This window comes from Panthera onca, chromosome D3, assembly GCF_046562875.1.
Source record: "Panthera onca isolate mPanOnc1 chromosome D3, mPanOnc1 haplotype 2, whole genome shotgun sequence".
NCBI classification, from domain to species: domain Eukaryota; kingdom Metazoa; phylum Chordata; class Mammalia; order Carnivora; family Felidae; genus Panthera; species Panthera onca.
The window spans coordinates 45758748-45782343 of record NC_138350.1 but is presented as its reverse complement, the minus strand read 5'-3'; the positions used below and the strand labels follow the sequence as shown (position 1 = coordinate 45782343).

Sequence of the window (23596 nt, the reverse complement as noted above, 5' to 3'; positions counted from 1 at the left end):
TAATGTGTATCCAATATCTTCCTAACTCATTAGCATTAGCTCCTTCTCCATCATAAATCACACAAATAGATAACTCAATCATCTCCATTCTATACCAATATCAGGCTGACCAGCATCATTAGCAACTTCCAAAGAGATCACCCAAAAAAATTTTATTGATTACCTAAGAAGCCTTTCCAACCAATCCTCCAACAGGGGTTATCTTTAAAATAACAAAATTGCTCAACATATTTTCTCATCTTTGAATTATAATAGGGTCCCTGTATTATGTGTCAATAATCCACACACTGCATGAATACTTTAACTGAAGATTAAACACAGCTGTTTATACAAGCAATTCAAATACTATTTTATATAATCAATTCGAAATTTCAGATTTCTCTATTACTCAAAGACTTCAAAGTGAAACTACAGGCGTATTCTTCATAATAAACTTTTAGTAAAATAGGTCTTAGTAAACAACACTGAACTTCATATGGAATTGTGGGTCTCTCACCAGGGAACCTATATTTTTCCTTTAGTTTTTAGAAGAACACAGGCCCAAGAAAATTTCATTTGTGTTTCCTTCATTCTTCATAAGCTTCCTTAACTATAAATGTAGGCTTACACAGAAAGCTCTGATGAGGTCTGGTTTTATTTCACTCTAAAATAAAATCCAACATTCTTCTATTGAGAGAAAAACTCACAATTTCAAGTTAGAGACAACAACTCTCTTATCAGCTTAAGCCCAGATCTGAGATGCCACACAGGGGCTACAGAAAAACACCCAAACCATTCTTTCATTTCTTGCCATTTTTACATGAGCAATTTCACCAGAACAAGAACTTAAGAATTCCAATATGACAGGTCCCTTGGCTAAGACTTTAGACAGCCATGGCCCCTCTCTCATGGCCCTTCTCTTTTTCTGCGCTACGCGAAAAGAAATCATTTCTTGCTCAAGGTATGATTTTGATAATTCAAAGTAATGAGTGTCTCATCAATCATCAAATAACCAAAAAACATTTGGATCTTTGTGGTCAACAGCTGAAGCAAATGACATTCTAGATATCAACAAAACTCCTTCCTGGGCAATAAAACTGGTGCACACTTTGCTATAATGCAAAGGAAAGGGAGAAACCCAATTACTCCAACAACCGCAGGCCTACAAAAAAGCAGCCTCATCCTCACCTTGGATAGTTCCAGAGTCACAAGCATGCAGCTGAATTCAACCTGCTTCTTTGAGACATAAATAAAGAAGGTGAGCATGATTTACAAGAAGCAAAGATAAAGTCCTTTCTTGCTCCAGAGATCAGCTGACAATACAGAACCTGAGGTTCTGCAATTCACTGTTCAGAATGGGGAGGGGGGAAGAAACACTTGAAGCCTTGACAGTGACTCATTATACCAGGAACAATCCTAAAGAGGTCAAGCAGCATGGATTTTAGTTTAATCCAACTGTTTCTCAAAACCTGAATCTCTGTCATTTAGCAAATTCAACTTGGATTCAGATACAAAACATCATTTTCCCTCATTCTCTGCCCTGTTAGAATAGCACCAAAACTTTTACTTGTGATAAAGATAAAATGATACAAACATTTAAAAATCTGTTTATCTGGTGATGGTTACTTTTGGAGGAGTGATCTACTTGAAGTAAAACTTGGAGGGCTGCTACAGGAGGCAAGAAAGCACAATTACAAAGCAAAAGGCCTCTATCTAGATGGCAAGAAGGCTGACGTGGGAAAGGCAGCAAATCATGGTCGTGAACTGTAGGAACTCAGAGACGGACACATCATGCCCAGACTCAAGTTTCCTGGAGCCCCACCCAGCAAGGAACAGGATGGTGCCATCAAGAGCTGAAGAACAGGTTGAACTAACATGTAAACATGTATTACGGGATGCAGCTGACATCACAGTTGAGGGTGGGACAGGAGAAGTTCTACATCTGTGTATGGAGGCACCCTATCAGAGATGAAATGCTATATGTGGGTGTTTCCTGCTTGCTGCTTCTAAGCCCAATGGAACAGAAAATCATCATGAAGCATTCTGCCCTATTTCCTCCCAATTGAGAAGAATCACTTTGTCATCTCCTTGGCTGTGTAACTTTGGGGTAACTGTGTCCTGATTCCTGGGGATTTGGCCTGTGTGTGTGTGTGTGTGTGTGTGTGTGTGTAACCTACTTAGCAAAAAGCTTGCTCACTCCATGAAAAGGATGTGGACCCATGCACCAGTTTATACCCGGAGATTAAAAATTAAGAAGACTTGAGTGGGGACAGGGAAGACAGACTAGGGCTCTGAAAAAAAGTCACCTAAGGATGCAAAGACATGGGTCCTGCAAGCTAGCCCCACAGTGACAAGAAGAGAAGGGGTTCTCCACCCACATGGCGGGAGACAGAAGAACCAGTTCTAAGAGCCCTTCCTGGAGCTCTCTGGGCCCTAGAAGCAGGCATGGGGCAGGAGGGAGAGGGAGACAGAGATCTGGAAAAGCCAGTGTATAGGAGTAGTAACGCGTGGGGCCCAGCACTGGAGGCATCCCACCCGGGGCTCTGTCACAGATGCAATGGAGGACCCGCCTTATTCACCACACTCCTTCAGCAGCAGCAACAGCAGCCTGGGCAGCCCTTCTCCTCCTGTCACCAGAAAGACCTCACCCTTGTGCTGCTCCCTGCAGCCTCAAGATTCCAGCTGCAGAGACCAAACCTTGTCTTGAGCCTCATGCCCCAAGCTCAGTGCCTCTCAATAGAGGGGTTTCGGAAATCCACGGTGACATTTGGGGGCAACACAGTGACAACAGTGGAATGGGCCATGGATGTAAGACACCCTGCAACGTGGGAGAGTCCTGGACCTTGTCCCATGTCCTGCACAACTTCTCAACAACTTTTGAACCCTACTTCCATTGGCAATGAAGTACAAGGTCATGCTGGCACTGTTTAAATATACGGTTTACCAAGATTTACTCACAATTTTAGAGAAGTATGCCACCAACAGCAACACGGCTTGTGGCACGGGACACAGCAGCGACACCAGCCAGCATGTGTGGCCACCTCATGCCAAATGGAGCAGGGATTTTGAAAGCTCCTTTAAATGTGTTTAAAACCAAACAAATTTTTAAAGAGCCATGAAATACTGGATACCAATTATTTTCACTAATAGATTTCATTTTTGCCATCCTATATTCAAAATTTGTACCATATTGAGTTTCATCACAAAAAGTGAATAGAGAAATTATTTGGGGTTTTATTCTTACTCTCATACTGTCCTCACCCCCTTATCCTCGCCTCAACTTCCCTATAAGCCTTTTTAATTCATCCTCTCATCCTAGACCGCTGTTACAGGTCTGGTTTCCAAAGCACTTGGCTTGGCGACGGATTTAAAGACGGGAGACCTATTTTCTGAGACACACTGTCAGCACACATCCCATGTCCCAGCGCAGGAAACCAATGATTTTGATGCTATCCTGACACAGGCAGCCTAGCTCATTGCGAAAATGTCGCACTTCCTTGCTTGCTCAACTTCAACAGTGTTTTTGGAGTTGACATATTATCCCTACTTCAGTGAAGGTATTTCCCCACCTCTTTTATTTCAAAGTGCACCAGCTCTCTCTCATTTTTCTATGGAATGGCTTCTGATCTTTTCTTAAATCCAAAGGTAGTCCTTACACACAGGCACAAGCACCTAACTTCATCATCTGATGAAAGAGTAGCGACCATTTATATTTTAAAATACATGCAATTTTTATATTACGAATTTTTTTTTCTCCTTTAGAATAGCATTTGGGCATTCTATGGACCTTTAGACACTGTGAACAGGTCATGTCATCTGCCAATTTTATTTTAGGATCACAGGAAGGGAATTACAATATATTATAAAAAGAGGGCATCAGATCTGATACAGCTGAGAGCCCCTGCTCCCAGCCACCAAGTTCCCCCCAAGACCAGTTCTTCCTGAAATTCAGGACAGGGATTTGGGATTAGGGAAGCTAGATTCCTGCCTTCTCCCACCTAAGAGGCAAGTATCACTGGAACATGTCATGCCACCCCTCCCCCCCACCAAGAGTATCCCAGAGCCTTGGAGGTGACTGATAACAGACAACAAAGGACTGGCCGCTTAGCATAGGCTGCCTCTTAGCCACACACAACACTGAGCAGAGGACAGCTCAGTCAGAGGACGGCAATCCCCAGCGCTGCCACGCCCCCCGCCCCCCAGGGCCACTTCATCAGAGCACTCCTCCTTCCTTCTGACTGCACCTGTCAAGGCCAGCGTGTGCTCAGTGGCAGCTTTGCTCCCTATTGCCCTACACGAAGCACCGGGCAGCCTGAATGCACCAAAGGAAAGAGGCTGACAGGCCAGACAGGAGTTCTGTTCTCTGGTTCTGAGAAGCAGTGTGTCAATTCCGGGGGCACCGGTATTGCTCTAGAGCACCTGCACTGAGTCAGGAGACCCACCCGGCATACATCAGCATGGGGAGGGGGCTGAGTAATCGAGCTTCCAGAGCTCCTAAAGAGCATGACCCCTGGGCTACACTTGCTGACTGGCAAATAAAGGGATGCGGATATGCCCAGAAGACCTCTTGGACCTCACGTTACTCCAGCAACTTTAGAAGAAGGCCAGGAATCCCTGACCAGGGAGTCCACCTCTCTCTACTGTCTTAGTTCGCTCATACCAGAGAGGTAGCTGTGCAAACAGTGTCCAGCCATCACCAGTGAAGAAAGGGATGGAAGGAGCCTGTGGGGGCACTGAGGCCTCATACCATCTCTTCACAGACATCCGAGCTGCATCTTGGAGAAGTCAGAACAAGTTAGAGGATACAAAATACCCCAGCACAAGTGGGGAGGGGAATGAGGGAAGAGTCAGTGAAGCGGACAGGCCAGATCAGAGGACATCTATGCCCAGCTGGGACCTTTATCCTATAGAAGACTGGGAGCCACAAAGGGTCTATAGCTTCGGGAGACTCCTTGCCCCCTGGCAGCCTGTCATGTTAGGGTGGTTTGCATATTACTGGGATGTCGCCCCAAAATGACCTTAGAGCACACAGGTAAGCATTTCATCCTGTAAAGGTTAAGAAGAGTGGTAGTATAGTGTAGCAGTCAAATACACAGACTCTGGCACCTGCTGGCCTGGGTTTGCGCCCAGCTCTCCCACTCAACTGTGGAAGCTTGGGCAGGTCATCCAGAGTAACTGTGCTTCCCCCCCCCCCCCCCCCCCCCGCAGCCCCTGTGAGAAGGAGATAACAAGAGCACCCCTCACAGCGCTGCAGGAGGATCAAATAAAGAAGAACATTCCAGGACTGATGTGTGGCCTGGCATACAGTCCGCACCATCTACTATTAACCACTAGGTGAAAGTAAGCCACCTAAACCAGTGATTTCACAGACATCACAGCTGTGGACAAGACAAAGTATTAAAGGGACCATTTCTGAGGCAGACTGAAAGATATTAAGTAAAGCAATACCTCCTCAAAGGACCAGCTTCTCACCTTCACTGTCCCACAAACAGTAGACAGAGTAGGGGTTTACTCTGTAATAACGGACCATCTTCCTGTAAGACAGGAGTAACTACCTGTTGTATATGTGTATTTCTTGTGTTCTGAAATTCTTGAGCAAGGAGGAAGAGATGGAGAAAGCAATCTTAGCTAGGGAAAAGCACTGAAATGGCAAACCATCAACCACCTTTACACACAAAGAAAAGCCCCTATTTCAATCTCCAAATCAGCTGCCGGGCAGTTTTGACTTTCTCCTCTGACACACCAAATTTATGGCTAGTTCTACACAAAGGTATTTTTTGTAATTATGTATGGTGAGGCATGTCAAGCATACTTATTGATCATTTCATAATAGGTACAAATGTCTTTTATGTTGTATACCTGAAATTAACATGTCAATTATACCTCAATTTTAAAAAATGCAACAAAGTCCCTTATTCAAAAACTGGAATGCATCCCCCCTCCCAACATAAAAAGGCTTTAAGTGGTGACTGTATTCCCATGTTTGCCCACAAAGGCAATTCAATCCCAAATCGGACCTATGTCCTGGATGAACAGTATACTAAGAATTCAGGGAATAGAGTAAGTGGTGGAAAAGGTATAAGACCAAGAGCAGAGCCCCCCCACCCAACCCCAGCCCCTCTCCCAGGGTAGATCTGGCACTAGGCAAAGTTTTGACATAAGAGGGGAATCCTCTGCTGCCCAGCCATCTACTTTCTGTACATCCTCTATATTCTCCTCTAAAGCTCTTCTCAGTATTAGCCTCTTCAAAGTTCCACTGCTGTTGCTGGGTAAGGAGAGGGATCCTGGCAAAGGAGACTAGGGCGTGAAAATGGAGCTACAACAACCTGAGCAAAAAGATCTGGACCTCTTAAATATGGTATGTTTGGGGATCTACAAGTGGTTTCAGGTAACTAGAACAGAAAGTGTTCTATGCTTCAATATCCTTTCTCTCTCAGAGGACCTGGGTGGCTCAGTTGGTTCAATGTCCGACTCTTGATTTGGGCTCGAGCCACAAGCTCACAGTTCTTGGGTTCAAGCCCTGCATCAGGCTCTGCGTTGACAATGTGGAGCCTACTTGGTATTCTCTCTCTCCCTCTCCTCCTCACTTTCTCTCTCAAATAAAGAAAAAACACAAAACTTCATTTCAGTGAGTGTAAGTCCCCCAACTAGGAGCAGGCCATCTCCCCAAACTACTTATTAATGCAGTATGCAGGACTCCGAACACACAGATTCTTTTAAGGTTTATATCTTTAACTTTGTGGATATAAATGTGTGTGTGTGTGTATATACACATATATATACCTATACTATACTCACAGAATATTCACTTTTTCTGGTGATTTCCTACATATAGGTTCTCCCATTAGTCTACAGTCAGTTACATTTTTAAGAGAATCCCAATTAAAATGAATATTTAATTGGAACCTTTCTAGAAAGTACAATAATTGGGGGGGGGGGGGGCGGGGGTGAATGAGTGTTTAAAAAACAAAACAAAACACAGCCCTAAGTTGAGGATGGAAAAAACGCAACAGAGGAGTTTCCTGTCTTTCCTGCCAGTTCCCTTACACCATTTCTGCTTTTCATTGCTTCTCCTTTTCTTAATTTCTGCAACTATGGATTCTCCATAAACTCTAGCAGCAAGGTACGAACATGCTGTTGTCTGGGAACAGCCAGATCATGCAGAAAACACAGGTGGCCTACAAGCTCTTCCTGTCCTCTAATGTACCTACCCCAGTTTTGGGCTCAGGCTCAGGTGCCTGCCGGCCCAGGTTTCTTACAGAGGCTTTTGAGTTTTTCCAGACAGAACTCTGGTTTGTACCAGGGGTCAGTCATGGTTTTGTTTTTGTTTTTTCTATAAAGGACCAGACCATAAATATTTTAGGCTTTCTAGGCCATATGGTCACAGCTATTCATTACTGCTGCTGTACTGCACAAGCAGCCACAGAAAATACATAATCAAGTGAGAGTGGTTGTGTCCCAATCAAACTTTATTTACAAAAACAGCTGGCCAGATCTGGCCCACGGGCCATACTTGGCAACCCCTGTATTATATGGATACATTTCTACAGCAAGACCGACTTTAATCAACATGCTCACAAATAAGACACAGGTCATATGGCTTTGTCATGGGTGCTGTAAAAGATGTTAGACAATTAGGATCCATACTTTCATTTTAAATGTAAACATATTACCTTACCACAAATTTTTCTTGCCTTTTGTTTAGTAAATTTTTGCCATTTTTATAATTTAAAAAACAAAAATGTACTCCGTAATACAACCACTTACAAATTCTATAACAAATCCAAATGTATGCATATTTATACTCAATGAACATTCCTTATAAACACTATATGCTTGTTTTAATGGACAATGACTTTTTAATAATACTTTCTAGTAACACCTACAGCCAGGAATTAGTGGTAGTGTTGGCAGGCTAAGAACACAGGTATTTTAAAGTCAGAAATAACACCAGAAGTTAAAGCAGGAGGAGATGATAGTAACAAGGGGAGGAGGGGGGAAAATGTCCCACCTGTGAAATGAAAGCTACAAATTTCATTTTGGCCAGGAGCCCCAAATGTCTCCTGTCTTCCTCCTATCTCAATATGCTTCACCTCTCCTGACAGTAAAAAAGTAACACTGCAAGCCAAAAACAGAAAAGTATGTCAAGAGTTTATCATGGACGTGAGGGCCGCAATGAGGAACGCGGTCATTATAAAATGGGAGTTGCCCAGACCACTAGCAGCAAAGTAACCCTGAAAAGCAGTGCTGACTCACAGGAAACACGGACTAACCAGTGATCTGAAAAAATAACAAATACAGAATAAGCCATCAAACAGGATGACCTAATAATATTGATCAGCTAGCTCACAGGGCTCACCCATTTCACATTCCCATGTGGGCTTTTCACTATTTCCTAGGCTTCCCTTTCCACCCCACCTCCTGTCACATTTCCCTCCTCCCCAAACTTCTCCTCCCCCAACATCATGCTCAGACAGCAGTTCCCCTACAAAAGTGTCCTTCCAGCTGGGTTACAAGTTGCTGTCCTTCACACCTACAGGTCAGAGAAGCAGGCCATGGATACGCCTCCACACCATTGTACCTACCCCGCAACACCTGATATCTAGTGCCTGTTCTTGTTCACGTAACCATCACCTAACCTATCGTGTGTCTCAATACCTACAGGTCTCAGTGTGTGTCACACATGTGAACATCAGTTAAGAGTGGTGTGTGGGGAGGGTGGCTAGTGAGCACTGCTGCACGAGATCACCAAGCCCAAAGATGAACAACAGGAATTTGATTTCAGGTGGTCAGTATCACGAAGGTACAAAGTTATGTCTTCAGGCTCAAAGCAGAAAGGGCCCAAGGCAGCATCCATCTGCCTCCACCTCTGGGAACACATCTCCCACGTGCACAGATGGGGTCTCTGCACCAATAGGGCACCTTGTTACATTATTACTAGCGTTACAATAGAAGTAACAGTTACACTTTGAATCCCAACTACCAGCCTCTTACAGCTCAAAAGAAAGGCTCTACTGTGCATTTATTTCTAATTCCTGGATCTGCGATATCTAAATGACACAATCCAGACTTTTGACTAATTCAGAATGGCCTTCATGATAATCGGTTTCTATGAAGTAACCATTTCTCATTCCATAGCTGTTGCTGAAACTTTTATCATCCCAGTAATGTAGCATGAGAAAATGACCTTAAGAACATTGTTACACCAGATACAAAATAGTCTTATTGTTAAACTGTAGTAGGATTTTGGAAGGTTTACTTGTAGGGAAAGGATGGTCTTCTGTGACAACATAATCCTAACAAAGGAGAAAACCAAATTGCTCTGGAAAGAGCAGGTGGAGGTGCTCCTGGAATACTTACAATAAAGTCACTGCTAAGTTTTCCAGCAGGCCATTCAACTTTGGAACAGCAGTTTTCGACTAACATAGTAGGATCTAAATCTCTCATATGCACTATGTGAGGCTAACCTTAAATATAAAAGTTACCTGCATACAGGACATTTTTCCCTCTACTCAAACTATGTCATCAAGAAGGAAGCACAGGGTGGCTGGGTGGCTTGGTCGGTTAAGCGTCATACTTTGGTTCAGGTCACGATCTCAAGGTTTATGGGTTCGAGCCCCGCGACAGGCTCTGTGCTAACAGCTCAGAGCCTGGAGCCTGCTTCAGATTCTGTGTCTCCCTCTGTCTCTGCCCCTCTCCTGCTCACACTCTGTCTCTTTCTCTCAAAAATAAAAAAGCATAAAAAAAGAAAAAAGAAAAAAGAAAAGAAGGCACAGTTGTGGAGAAGGCATCAAGTATAAAGCTAGCTCGTGTTTACTGAGAGCTTACACCATGCCAGCTACCATGGATTATTTTTAATCCTAACGACCACATTATGATGTGCGCTACTCCCATTTTATAAGGAAGCAAATTTTGAGTCAGCACCTAGAAAAGTGGCAAAACTACAGTTACAACCTTGGTTGCAGGACGCTGGTCCACAACCACACCTGTACACAATTGTGTTCTCTAAAATCTGGATCAGCAGCACATGTGGGAAGTGGCAAGAGTGCAAGGCTTTCCCACGTCACAAAATGGATGATTCAAGGGAAAGCTGATGGGATAATGCTACCACTGTCCAGCCCTTCAAAAGCTTAAATTTCTGGAAAATAAGGTCAGAGGGCAAATCAAGATACAGTTGACCCTCGAACAATGTTGGGGTCAGGTCATCAAACCCCTGTGCAGTCAAAAATCCATATGTAACTTCTGACTCCCCGAAAGCTTAACTGCTAGTAGCAAGACCACTGACCAGAAGCCTTACCAATAGCCAATATTTTGCATATTCTATGTGTTATGTACTGTATTCTTGTAGCAAAGTAAGCTAGAAGGGGAAAAAATGTTAAGAAAAATCACAAGTGAAAATATACTTACAGTATTAAAAAAATCCACATAGAAGTAGACCCATGCAGTTCAAACCCCTGTTACTCAACAGTCAACTGTATAGTAATTTTAGTGAGACAGGCCAAATGAGATAAGGAAAAGAGCCCTGATTTAGAACCACTGTGCTTGTGTCCTGGTCCTTGCTAAACACAGAGACTCAAGCCCCTCGTAATAAAATTAGCATGATGAAAATACAGCTCACCTTTTTGTTGTCCCTAGAATAGTAAGAATATAAAGGAATGAGCCCAGCACCGTGCCTGGCAAGAAAAAAGAGACTACAATAGTTTGTTTTCATTTTCAATTCCTATTTCAAAACCCGAGTAGACAGCTCCTGTAAATCTTCCCTGGACACCTTCCCCCTCCTCCACCCCCAACACACTCACCCACAGAGGAACTGTTTTCTAGGTGCATATCTGTTTCTGTGAAAAAATAAATTTCCTATCACTCAGAATCCGCCCTCTGCTAGGAGCACATAAAATTGTCTGGGTAACAGTATTTTTGCCTTATTTAATGCTTTCAATATACCAGAACCTACAAGTACTATTTAAGTACACTAAAGAAGTTTGGGGGGAAAAAAGATGACTAAAACCAGTAACAGAACATTTCAAAGCAATAAGTATTGAAATATGCAAGCACTGTATCTTGATCAGCAGCAGCTAAGGAGTAAACTTGACTCAGGCTTTCCCCAGCCCTCTCCTACACCACAAACTGGTAGTCTTTAAAAAAAAAAAAAAATCAGAGCACTGTGTCAATCATACATTTTTTAAAAAAATGTACATTCTCAGACTGAAATCAGACTGGTATGCTTTAAAAACAAAGGGTCCTGAGTAAAGCCAAGTTGTTTCCACTTTCAGATTTTTTATTAAAAAAGTGATCTAACGGTAAACTATCTTTAGGATAAAGTTTATTGTTGTGAGATATCTGCTTTGCCATTAAGAAGTGAAAGCCCAACCATAGAACCACCAGTCCATGAAGTGTGAAAACATCAGGTGCCTGACGTCAGATACCTGACTGTATCCTTCCTCTCACAGACTGTGGCTCTTAACCACGGACACACATCGGTCCCTTTTTCCTACCAAGCCACTCAGGTCTTAAGAAGTGTGAAGCATATGGCTCCTAAACACCTACAGGGAAGCTGCTAATCAACATCCTTGAGACTGGGCAAATCACAAACTTGTTTCCTGAACCAGAAAGCAGATGCTTTGGGTCCCCAATGAAACTGAAGGCTCCTCCCACTCGCAGGAGACAACCAGGTTTCAGTTCTTTCATTTTTTAGAAGGCGGATTTTAAGAAAGCAATTAACTGAGCACACGTGTTCTTCCTTCCACGCTTACGTATATTTACAATCCCTCCATTTTCTTAAAGTTAGACAAGTCCATCATAAACACACTCGCTTGAAAGGCATTAGCAACTCATTTTGAGGAATGAGTTCTAGAAGACAGGCAGAGAGAGGGGCGCAAGCCGAGTTCGGCCGAGTTTTCTAATTCCTGCACTGCCAGGCAGTTACGCGTTTATCTGTTTTCAAACAAGAGAAGCATCTAAGATGCACGATGATGCGAAGTAACGCGAGGCACCAGAACCCGGCACGAGGCAGCTGGTGTGCTCCGTGTCACAAAGGCTGCTCGGGCACAACACTGCGAGTTTGAGGCTCCCAGCTGCCTCCAATCGCATCCGGTCCCAGATCCCAAGCCAACGGGCTCCGGACCCGGCGGCGGGAAGGCGACCCGCGAGAGAGAAGCGGACAAGCACTGGGTGCCCCTCTGGGGGGGACGGGGAGCGAGAAAGTGAGGAGAGACCGCAGGAGCGAGGGGGGACGGGTGGCGGGTCCCGCGCAAGGAAAGGACAACGGGGCGGGGGTGGAAAGGGGTGATGTGACAAAGGCGCAGAAGCGCCGGCTGCAGCGCAGACCGAGGGAGGCGACCCGGGCACCGGGGCCGGGGAGGATTAGTGACCGACGGGAGGGGGAGGAGGCTTCTGGGGCCCGCGGCGGATTGCAGCGCGCGAGCCGGCCCCGAGGGGCGCGTGGCCGGGGCGGGGGAGGCGGGCGCGTCGGTCACCTGTATTGTTTGAAAAGCTGGTCCGACTCCCTGAAGCCGTTGTTGAGCAGCATGTTTATGCCGGCCAGGGCCAGCTCCGCGTCCTGCAGGGGCGCCGCCGCCGCCGCCGCGGCCGAGTCTCTGTCGTCCTGCCGCCGCGGCCGCTGCTGCTCCGAGCCGGCCATGGGCGCGCGAGGCTGTGCGCAGGGCCGAGGAGAGGTGGGGCGGCAGCTGCTGCGGCCCCCGCGCGCCCGGAGCCCGGCTCTACCTGCCCGGAGCGCCGCGCAGCCGAGCCCGGCGGGGGAGGGGCGGCGTGGGGCGGGGCGGGCCGGGGGAGGGAGGAGGAGCCGGGCCGGCTGCAGCGCGGCGGGGGACGTGAGCGCCCAGGCCGCCGCCGCCGCCGCCGCCCGCCGCGGGGATTACTCAGCAGCCGCCCGCCCGCCTGCTCCTCCCGCTCCCTGCGAGACGCCCGCCTCGCGCGGGCACCCAAGAGAAATCCGTTTCCGGGTGTCTCTCACCCCGCCGAGCCGGGCCCCGAGCGGCCGCCGCCCCTGCTTCCTGCAGCCCCCGCACGCCGCCGGGGTCCCTCTCGACCCGGGTCGCCACCCCGCCCGCACGCGTGCCCCGCCGCCCTGGGCCAGCGCGCCAAGCGTGCTCGGACACTCGCGAGGCACCGAGGCCCGGACTTTGACTCTTTCTTGCAAAAGAGCCGAGCCGGGGGTCGCGCGGAAACAGGCGGGTTGCAAAGGGAACTGGGAACTCCGCCTTGGATGCAGAGAGAGCGCGCGGCACTCACACCTCTGACCCCCAGCGCTGCTGGCGCCCACGACCCCCAACTTTAAACGGATCTTGGGCCCGCCCTCTAGCCCAAGGTAGCCAATCCCCGAGGAGGTGGGCGGCGGGGGCGGGGCCCCAGGGCACCTGCAGGACTTCAGCCGGGAGCCCAGCGCTGAGCGGGAGCGGAGAGGATCCCGGATCCTGGTTCGCACCTTCTCTGGCCGCCGCCAATATCTGCGAGATGGGGCAAGAGGACGAATGGAGGCCAATGTGGCGTACACCTAAATATTTAAAGCTTATCAATTAAGCTCTTCAGGTGTTTTCTATTATAACCCTGGCAATTATACTTTCAAACCAATGAAACAGAAAAATAAGTATAAAGCTAGGGTTTATTATATGACCGAATATCAGTAAAATGTCAAAGATGACAGAACTTAGTCATTATGGCATATGTCTGACTGTTCTGATGGTGGGCTGGTAATAATGTGTGCGTGGGTAATATTATAAAGACAAACAATTCACAAGTAATTTTTGTTTTTCCATAGATTTCTCTTCTTCACTTTTATTTTAGCAAAGTCACTATATGTGTTATGGCAATCAAATTTACGTTCTTAATGTCAAATCAGACCACCTTTCTTAAATCACTGTAGTTCTTAGAGTGTGGTTTATTAATTTCAATTTGGAGAAAGTGCTCTGCTGAAGCATTTAAAACTGAAATCGTTTTTAAAAAGTAAAGCGATATTCAGGTTTAGAGATAACTCAGGAACATATCACATCCAGCATTATAATGAGGTCACACGATATGATAAATTACCACAGAAGATATTACCAAAACAATTTTATTTCATCATACAAGTTGCTATCGCTTATTCTGTGATGCATGCCATCCCTTACAAGAGTATGTATCTAAACCAATATAGTATTTCCCACATTTATATATACACATTTAAGAGTAATGTGAATTGCTGTCATTCCTTGGCTGTCATGTGTAATTCTTAGAACACCATGCTAATTCTTGAGTACATCTGGAGTCACAAATTGGAATATCAAAAGAAGGAAGAAAATGGCTGATTCTCACCTCTGGGGAACAATACTTTGTAATACAGGAATCACTGCATTCATGTGATCTGAGAAGGACTTGACAAATCTGCCAGGTTTTTTTAATCCAAAAAAAAAAATCCAGGTACTCTTGGATTTAAAATAGTGTTAGTCTCAAATATCAGCAGTGCCACAATTCTACATGGCATTCATAGCCTGTAACCTTTGTTTTTAGGACATTGAGCAAGAGACAAGTAACATTTCTTTGAGGTTTGAACAATATTAATCATGAGAATGGATGCTAAGAGTTATGTTCCATGGAACCAGCACTGGGTGCCAGATCCTGACAGAGCTGCCCATGTGTTCTTTAATGTGTGTGTGTGTGTGTGTGTGTGTGTGTGTGTGTGTGTTTTACTGGGCAGGGACATCTAACGCATGTCCTAGGTACTGTACTGGCCATGGGGCTCTTGCCAGAGAGTGTTCCCTGGTCACACATTGCCAGTGGTAACCAGAGCTGACAACGTGCCCAGTGCTTATAAGCTTCCTGTATTTTGGATCTGTGGAACCATCTACCCTCTCTAACCCTGAAACAATCTAGTCAACAAGGGAGAGCAGCCAAGGGGGCAATACCAAACCTAGCACATAGCCGGTACCTCCCCTCCCCCAACTGGAAAAGGCAGCCAAGTTCAACCAAGCAAGGTTCTCTGTGTCCCTATTTCTGAAGGGGGAAATCAAGGAATTGATGATCCTGTGGGCATTAACAAGTTGTATCTGGGGCCCTGCAGCTGAGAATGTGGTGGGGGAAGGGATGAGCAAATTTAAAGCAAGCTGTCTCAAAAACCTAGCACCAATGGTTACACAGACTTAGCGAAATTTAGCTGTTGAATGATTGGGGCAAGATCCAGTGCAACTGCTCCGTGCCCCATAAAAGGTGATGTGGATAGAGGATAACTGTACCTTGTAATATACACCAGATGTGTGCCAAATTGGACCCAACCAAATACCATAATTAGATTAGCAGCTGTATCATAAATGGACATTTTCAAATATTTGCTTGACAATGAGGGATACAAAGAGGATTCAAAATGGGCCTCACCACCCTGAAGAGAGGCAATACGTGAACCAGTAATTATACCTGTGGTAGCTGTAGTTGGTACTGACACCTGTCCAAGGTTTAGCTGGCAGGCAGGGAATTAAGGTTGATTGTGTTTTCTTCACTATATAGCAACAGCAGATAATGATGGATACTTAAGAGGTCATGGTGTGTATTACCTACAAAAAGAAGGAAAAATCTAGATCACCAAGACGTTAGGGCACCCTATACTTGAAATTGTAAGATTCACTGCACCCTTTTGTAGGACTAAGGCAGTCTGCAGTGCTTTTGGCTTCAGCCTAAGAGGATTTACCCAGTGGTCCTTTTCGAAGGAGAGAGGAGAAAAGGAGACTAAGGGAAAGGGAGAGGAAATGAAAAGCTCTCAGATGGACGGAAAGCTGATTTCCTTTCTACACACCTCCTGTGGGTATTGTCCTGTGAGTTTGTGGTTCATGAGATTTCATTGGGAAAATGAAACTCCCAAGCCCAAAGGATTAGTGAGCAGTTTTAGATGTCTTACTTTTCACATGGTAGATGTTTTGTAAGTTACCTTGGTTGCAAGTAACAGAAAAATCTGACCCAAATGGCCCAGAAAAGTAAATGTATTGGTTCATGAAAAGGATTCCCCAAAATGAGGTTGTACCAGGGCTGCAAAACTGTCACTTGGACCCAGTTTCTTCACCTTTCCACCCCTCCACTTTGCCACGTTGGTACTTGGTGGGCCTACTCTTACTTAGGCCTTTCTCTCCTGGTCCCCAAACAGCTGGAAGCTTTCTAGGTCTACCTGCTTCCTTTTTCAATGCTTAACTCCAAATCCCCTAATTGAATTTCACTGGCCAGGTGCTTTTTCACATGCTCATTCTTGAACCAATCAATGTAGTTAGGAGGAAATGGTTCATTAAGACAAGATCATAAACCAATGAGAGCCCCCTCCAGGGATTTGGAGGTAGACCCATTCCACCCAAACTCCATGGTTGGGAAATTCTAGGTCTATGAGGAAAAGGAAGGTAGGAAATGGGTGTCAGAGGGACAACTAATAACATTCCTTACTCTTGTCTTTCTAAACATGTTTTGAGTTTTTGGAATTACATTTTAAATACATCTAGAGACTATATATTTTAAGAAAATTTTGTTGTGTGCGCTTCGATTATATTAACGTTTTTTTAGTAGTGCTAATAACCATACCTTAATGTATCTTTTTGTAAACCTACACTATCAGTTGAAATAAATACAGGTTCCCAGAATGTCTGGAATTCTAAAATGGAGGAGAGCTGGGAAATTAATGTCACTGCGTTTTCTTGTTATGCTAGCTTTGCTATCAAACTCAGCCCTTTTACTCTACAGAAGGTGGGGCAAGATTTAGTTAACTGCTTTTCATTAGAAAGCAAACCAGGTCAAGGGTCGACATGTAAAACTATACAGCCGATTCCTTCCTTTTCTGTCCACAGGGGGAGTCACTGGCTGGCTTCTAAGGAGAGGAGCACGTGGTAGACCCAAGGGGATCCACCTGGCTGTTTCTCCAGCAGGGTGGGTGGATGCCTCTGACAAGATACTCAGGCCACCCTGGAGACCACAGTGGTGACCACGCAGCAAGAAGCCATCCCCTTCAGACTGGGCACCTCTTCATCTGCTTTTCCCCAAACTATATACCTGATGGACATACTATGGGTTTAAGCCGGTGTTTGCAGGAGGTGAGATCATTGCTCTGCTGCTGTATAGATTCAGGGACACGACTGGGGAAGGAGGCATCATGTCCTTCCTCCAGTTGCTTACCTCCCCTGGGCAGCACAAGCAGCAAGGCCTCCCACTCGAGTCCTGGATTGGGATGTGTTTGAGTGGGGAGTACTACTCCTCTCTTGGTCCTCACAGGGGTTTTCTCTTTCCCTCTCTTTCTTCCTTCCCATTCCTTTGCATTTCCTTCTGCATCCCTTGCATTTAACCTGCCTCCTTGCTTTTTGCTGATATCGGCTGTTCCCCAGATCTGCCACCCTCCCTGGTCCTTACAGAAACAATCAAGCCTCCCTCTCCCTTGGTACCTTCTCAGGATTTGTGCATTTTGCAGCCTATGGTGAATGTCTATGACTTCTTTGTCCACTAATTGTCGCTCTGTAAAGAGGCTGTCTCTGATTTCAAGGTCTGGGTCAGCTGAGTCCCTGGGATATGAGGCAAATGAGCATCTGTTGATGAGGGCAGGGAAAGGTGTCAAAAGGTACAGGAGGCTCCATTCGGTGCACTGGTGGGTTTTCTCCTGGAGCTTCTCAAACCAAACTTATCTTGCCATTATGATTAATTTCAATCTGGAATTTCCATTTTTGTCTCAAAAAGAAAGTGATTTTCCTTCTGCCCATGGAACTTTACCTTACTTCTTACTGACCATCCTGGCCTTATTATGCTAAGATGTTATGAACCCTTTCCTACATTAACTGATAACAAATAGCATATCCCAGTTTTCCCTGACTGAAGGAGAAAGGAAGAGATACCTTTCTGTTCACCTAACCACATATGTGAATCTATTTTGGGTGGAAGCAGCAGCACTGACATTTGCTTCTCAGAGTGGATTTGTTTCCAAATCTTAAAGTGTAGTCAGATTCCCTAGACTGTCTAGAGCATGTAATAGGCACTCAACCCCTGTACGTAAGTTGTATGGTAAGGTTGAACTACCAAGGGGGTGAGTTGGAAATATGGGGGAAAGGGGATTGTGCCAGGAGTCTAAATCATAGATTATGATTCTGGTGCTGCAGGGCATTAACTTTGTGACCGAGGGCAATTTTACTTCACCTCTTTTAGCCTTCGTTTTCCCATTTATAACATGAAGACAATCAGTGCCTTCAAGGCAAGTAAATGAAAGAGTGGGCATGTGTTTTGTAAACTATAATGGCAAGATATTATCTAATCCATGCAATTAGTTTTCTAATATAAATTAGAGTCAGTTGATCCTTCTGTCCATATATTTACTTGTCAACGGTAGAATCTTGAAACATCCAGCTACAAAAAAAGTCTGTACAGTTGAATAACCAGATGCATCAGATAGAGATGATTAATTTAAACCATCTCTACTATAAACAGTATATTTTTGCCATTATTTATGCAGCCCAAGGAAGCAGTGCAGATTTTCTTCTGAACGTACAAAAAACATAAAGGAATAATATCCAGGCTTCAGAGTTCTTCGTCTGGATCTGAATTATCTCTGCTTTAATTATCATTGGTATGTTTTGACACTACCTGAAGGGCTAGACAAGGAAATCAACAAGTACTTGGCATGAAGATTGTAAAAATGCATCTTTTATGTCCTACGTGTATAACACGTTTTGCAGTCAGCTCTTATCTTTGCAAGGAAAGATGAGTCGCTAATATAAAATAATGCCTTACTTATAAGTCACTTGTGTTTTGCTCTGGGGCTAAATTAGCAATCCAGGTGTTCCAACCCATAATGCTACTGGCTTCCCCACAGTAACTTAAGAAACTAGCTGAAGAAAAAATTTTCTATCAATGCAGGTAATCCACACAAGTATTACCTGTGCAAATGTATGGACATCCTGGAGCTGAGTGTCCTGAGTCTCTGTTTTTTTCATTGGGCACTTATTGAGTATTCCCACCATGTCAGAAGAGGGATAAGTGCCAGCAATATTTAGACAAATATTGCAAGCCCCCTCATCCCTGCAGATGAGACATGTAGCCAGATACACATCGATAATATAATATTTTAAGTACCATAGTAGACCTTGGTACAGAGTTTGTCAGGATCCATTTAATTCCTGTATTTCCTCCTTAAATGAGTACAAAAAAACATATTTTATACACTGATAGATGCTGATTTTCTACTAATTTTTTGATTCTTTACGTCTTTAGAATTAGTCTGCAGGCCACACCAGAACAGTTGTCTCGCTAATTAATAGCCAGTTCTTGATTTTTGAGTCCCAAATAATATCAACCAGTTTCAATTCCCCCATTAGGCATCAAGGGGAGTCAATCACTATTTAAAAAATTTTTAATCTTTATTTATTTTTGAAAGACAGAGAGAGAGAGAGAGAGACAGAGACAGAGACAGAGCCTGAGCAGGGGAGGAACAGAGAGAAAGGGAGACACAGAACCCGAAGCAAGCTCCAGGCTCCGGGCTGTCAGCACAGAGCCCACCAGAGCAGGGCTCGACTCACGAACCGTGAGATCATGACATGAACCAAAGTGGGTCACCCAACTGACTAAGACACGCATGTGCCCCAGCCAATCACTATTGTTGATCATTTTCACATCTATCTTCAAAAGAAGATCCATCACAACTGGAGATAGTTAAAACAATGGGAATAAAAATTTGAAGAAAATTCCAAAAGAAAGGAATTTGAAAGATTAAAAAAAAAATAGTATCTTAAGAAAAATTTTTTGTAGTCTCCCAAGGTAGGTAAAGGAAGATATATCTATTCTAGTATATAATACTGTATACTTCTTTTTAAAGGATTCTATTAAACAAGCTGCTTCCCTAACACACACACACACACACACACACACACACGAAAAACTCATCTTGAAATGTTCTAAAATTATATAGTGGTGATGATTGCACAACTTTGTAAAAACCATTGGATCATATGCTGTAAGTAGTGAATTTTTCACTATGTAGATCATAATAAAGCTGTTTAAAATTTTTAAAATCACTCTAGGGGCAGCTGGGTGGCTCAGTCGTTTGAGTGTCTGACTTTGGCTCAGGTCATTGTCTTGTGGTCCGTGAGTTTGAGCCCCAAGTTGGGCTCTGTGCTGACAGCTGGGAGCCTGGAGCCTGCTTCGGATTCTGTGTCTCCCTCTCTCTCTACCCCTCCCCCACACATTCTCTCTCTCTCTCTCTTTCTCTCTCTCTCTCTCTCTCTCTCCCCCTCCCTCTGTCAAAAATAAATCAACATTAAAAAGAATTTAAAAAGACATTCTACACTGCAGGGTTCAAGATAGTGGAGAAAGGGAGTTCATGGTGTGCTTCTTTGATTTCACATATCTGGGGCAGAATAAAACATAGTTTGTTATGAAAACACAAATCCTCATCTTGAAGCGTCCCTAAAAATCAGAAATGGCTGCTGGCTGCCATCACTACATGTCTGGTGCTACATTAAGACTTTACATACGTTGTTCTACTTAATTCTTAAAGTAACCCCGTAAGGTGAGCTTTATCCCAAGTTTACAGGTGTGAAAATAAATATGAAGAGGTTGGATAATTTTCCCAATGCCATGCAGCCAGTGAGGGTTGAAGTAAGGTTTAACCATATGTCTCGTTGCACATAGTGGATAAGTCCTAGTTGTTACAGTAAAACCTAGTATTTTCTGGAGGCCTGACTGAGAGGGTGCACACACACCCTAATAAATTTTGATCATCGTCATCTCTTCCCAAAAGTAAGAAAGAATATCGCTTACATTTAAAAGGTGTTTTGAAGACAGGCAGCTATATGATCTGATTTCCCAAACCCCAGGTGGGGCCCAGGCATCTGCATTTTACCGGAACCTCAGGCAGGTCTAATGTCAGCAAACCTCACACACCCCTATGAAGAGGAGTTGCCCAGGTGGAAATTCCTGGAAAGCATATCTCCCATTGCTCATGTTTGTGTATGTGGGCCTGATTTCCTACTCTCTGTGTATGTTGCAGAAATATTTCATCAGTAAATGAGTTGAAAGCATAATCTAACATGTGATTTTGATGGTAAATCATTTTGATATCGTTGTATATGAACAGTGTATTTTTTTTAAGTTTTTTTTTTAACGTTTATTTATTTTTGAGAGAGAGACAGAGTGCGAGCAGGGGAGGAGCAGAGAGAGAGAGACAGACAGAATCCAAAGCAGGCTTCAGGCTCTAAGCTGTGAGCACAGAGCCTGATGCGGGGCTCGAACTCATGAACCGTGAGATCATGACCTGAGCCGTAGTCAGATGCTTCACCAACTGAGCCACCCAGGCACCCCTGAACAGTTGTATTATTAAACTGAGGATAGGGGTGTGTGTACCTGGACCTTTAAATGAAAGGCATTTTATAGAACATCTTAAACTGTATGCATCCCATCAGCTAGTGATTTATATATCCGGAGTTGAAAGCAACATTATCCAGAGGGTAACCAGTCAGAAGAAGACAGGCCCCCATTAAGGAGGGAAGAGGATGTGGACACTGAGAAATCACTGAAAGCCTAACTCTTGACATTTATTTTTAAATGTGGTTGTAAAAGAAGACTCAGAACATTCAGCTGTGTCATGGCTAAAAATACACATTTTTTTCACTTCTCTTCACCCTCTTCACCCTGCCATCTTCTCAGAGACAAAAACAGAGAAAACAAGGAGATCTGGGAGATGGAAAAGGGAAAAGGAGAACACAGACTATATCCGCAGATGGGGAACTGGATGCCCAGATACCATAGGGATGGGTTCCTTCATTTCCAAAACCAGACCAAAGAACATCAGCTTTCTGGGTCCAGGAACAACCTTGGTTCCCTTACTTTTCTGAAAAGGTAACCAGCGCTGGTAGACAGCCCCTCACTTCTGCCTCCAAGCAATGTTACTATCTCTGCACCCCACCATACTTGCCTGGGAAGCTAAAACTGCCTTGTATAAATTAAAAAAAAAAAAAAAAATGCTTTCATTCCTCCAGACTTAAGATAGCGGTTCTATTGTTTTCCTTTGTTCAATTAAGTAATGCAAGCAAATTTAGAACGATTTGCCTGAATAGAACTCTTTTTCATACAATGTCATACTGAGACAATATAGGGTAAACAAGAGAGACTTAACTCCTGTAAAGCCACTGGTCTGAGGCAGGGGTTAAAAGTTTCCATACACTTAGAGACAAATCCCTTCTTCTGCGAAAGTGATCAAATGAGAGATAAGAGCCGTTAGGGTGTAATGGTTGTCTGGGCAAAATTAGAAGTAACAATTTAAAGCCAGCTTGCACCAGTGTTTTTATTTTCCAGAGGCCTTAAAAGTATGTCGACCGTGGAGAAAGACATCCTGTGATTGTATTGTGTCCACTGAAAAGTAAGAACCACAAGATAAGGACCACGGGACTGAAGGATGCTGTCCCACTCCCAGCCCCAACGCTTTGAAAAGTGCCTTGATAAGCCTCGCACACTACTCCTTCAGAGATCGACATTCCTTTTTCTTGATGGCTCCTTTGTATACAAGCTATCTCTAATAAACTCCACCTGCTTCCTTTATCTCAAGTTCAGTGTTCATTTCTATAACACTGAGACTGAAGAACCTGGTCTTGGGGTCCAGTAACAATACATATAGTCATAGCTAGTGGTTCACTGCAGGAATGACACATCATACAAATTACAGGTTATCCCAGTTATCTAGGAGGAGTTAATTACTGGCTAATCAGAAAGACTGTCATATTTTATTTATAACAAGGTCTACTTCAGTTCAATGGCATGTTTTTCAAGGACCTACTATGTGCCAGCCTTGTATGCTGAGTGCTATGGAAGATGAAGTTGTAGAAGGTACAACCCCCGAATCTGAGAATCTTCTGGTCTAATTGCTGAAGAGAGACATACCAACAGAAACTCTAATATTAAATGGCCATAAGATAGAGGTGTATGCTGTGTGCTATGGGACCATGGCAGGTGGGGGCGGGGGGAAAGTGGTCCACCTGGGGATTCCTGGATAGCTTCCTGTGAGGATTACGATAATGAGCTGAGTCTGGAAAAGAGGCAGGAAATGTATCCCTAGTAAAGGGACCAGCATGAGCAATGGCATGGACATACGAAACAGATGAAATCTGCAAACACCACAGTTGTGCTAGAGTCAGGGCACAAGGACTTTCTATGCCTTGCTGGGGAGTGCACAGGCAATGAGGAGCTGGTAGGGAATTTAGGCATGGGAATGACATGGTCATATTTGTGGGTAGATGGAAGGCTCACCTGATTTTATATGAAGGGCTAATTTAATGTGAAGAAGACTAGAGACTTCTGAGAGCCAATTGCAGAGAACCAGATCATGTGTTACTCTCTAGTGGGTGAAATTGTAAGTTCTCTTTCTATCAATTGGGTTTAAATGGAAAAGGTGCAGCCTGAAGTTGGATCTCTGGCATTTGTGGGGCTTGATAGATCCGTTCACTCATTGACACCAGGATTCTTCTTCTCTTGACAGGTTGGCCTTTTTCTGACTTTCAGTGAGAGAGCAGGTAACAGGACCATCTATACAATGCGAGAGTCTAGAAGTCCTGCTTCCCAATGCCAGAAGCATTTCCCAGACATTGTAATGACCCACAAATCCTCATATATTAAAAAAGGAAGGAAGGAA

General features: G+C 44.4%; 1 protein-coding gene and 1 long non-coding RNA gene across 3 annotated transcripts in view; one reads left to right on the top strand and one right to left on the bottom strand.

Moving 5' to 3' along the window:
- The window catches only part of TTC39C (tetratricopeptide repeat domain 39C), a 106348-nt gene extending 93343 nt beyond the window's left edge, over positions 1-13005 (bottom strand). Inside the window, exon 1 of the mRNA XM_060613472.3 lies at positions 12453-13005. Coding sequence (XP_060469455.1) covers positions 12453-12616 — 164 coding nt within the window. The 5' untranslated portion in view covers positions 12617-13005. The remainder of the gene's footprint in view (positions 1-12452) is intronic.
- LOC132665862 (uncharacterized) lies at positions 11938-22491 on the top strand. 2 transcript variants are annotated; one of them, XR_009604326.3, is made up of 4 exons: positions 11938-12179; positions 16788-17030; positions 21619-21810; positions 22267-22491. It is a non-coding gene; the product is annotated as an uncharacterized LOC132665862 (long non-coding RNA). The 2 variants fall into 2 exon arrangements; XR_013551256.2 differs by lacking the exon at positions 11938-12179 and adding an exon at positions 13216-13303.
- The last annotated feature ends 1105 nt before the right edge of the window (positions 22492-23596 follow it).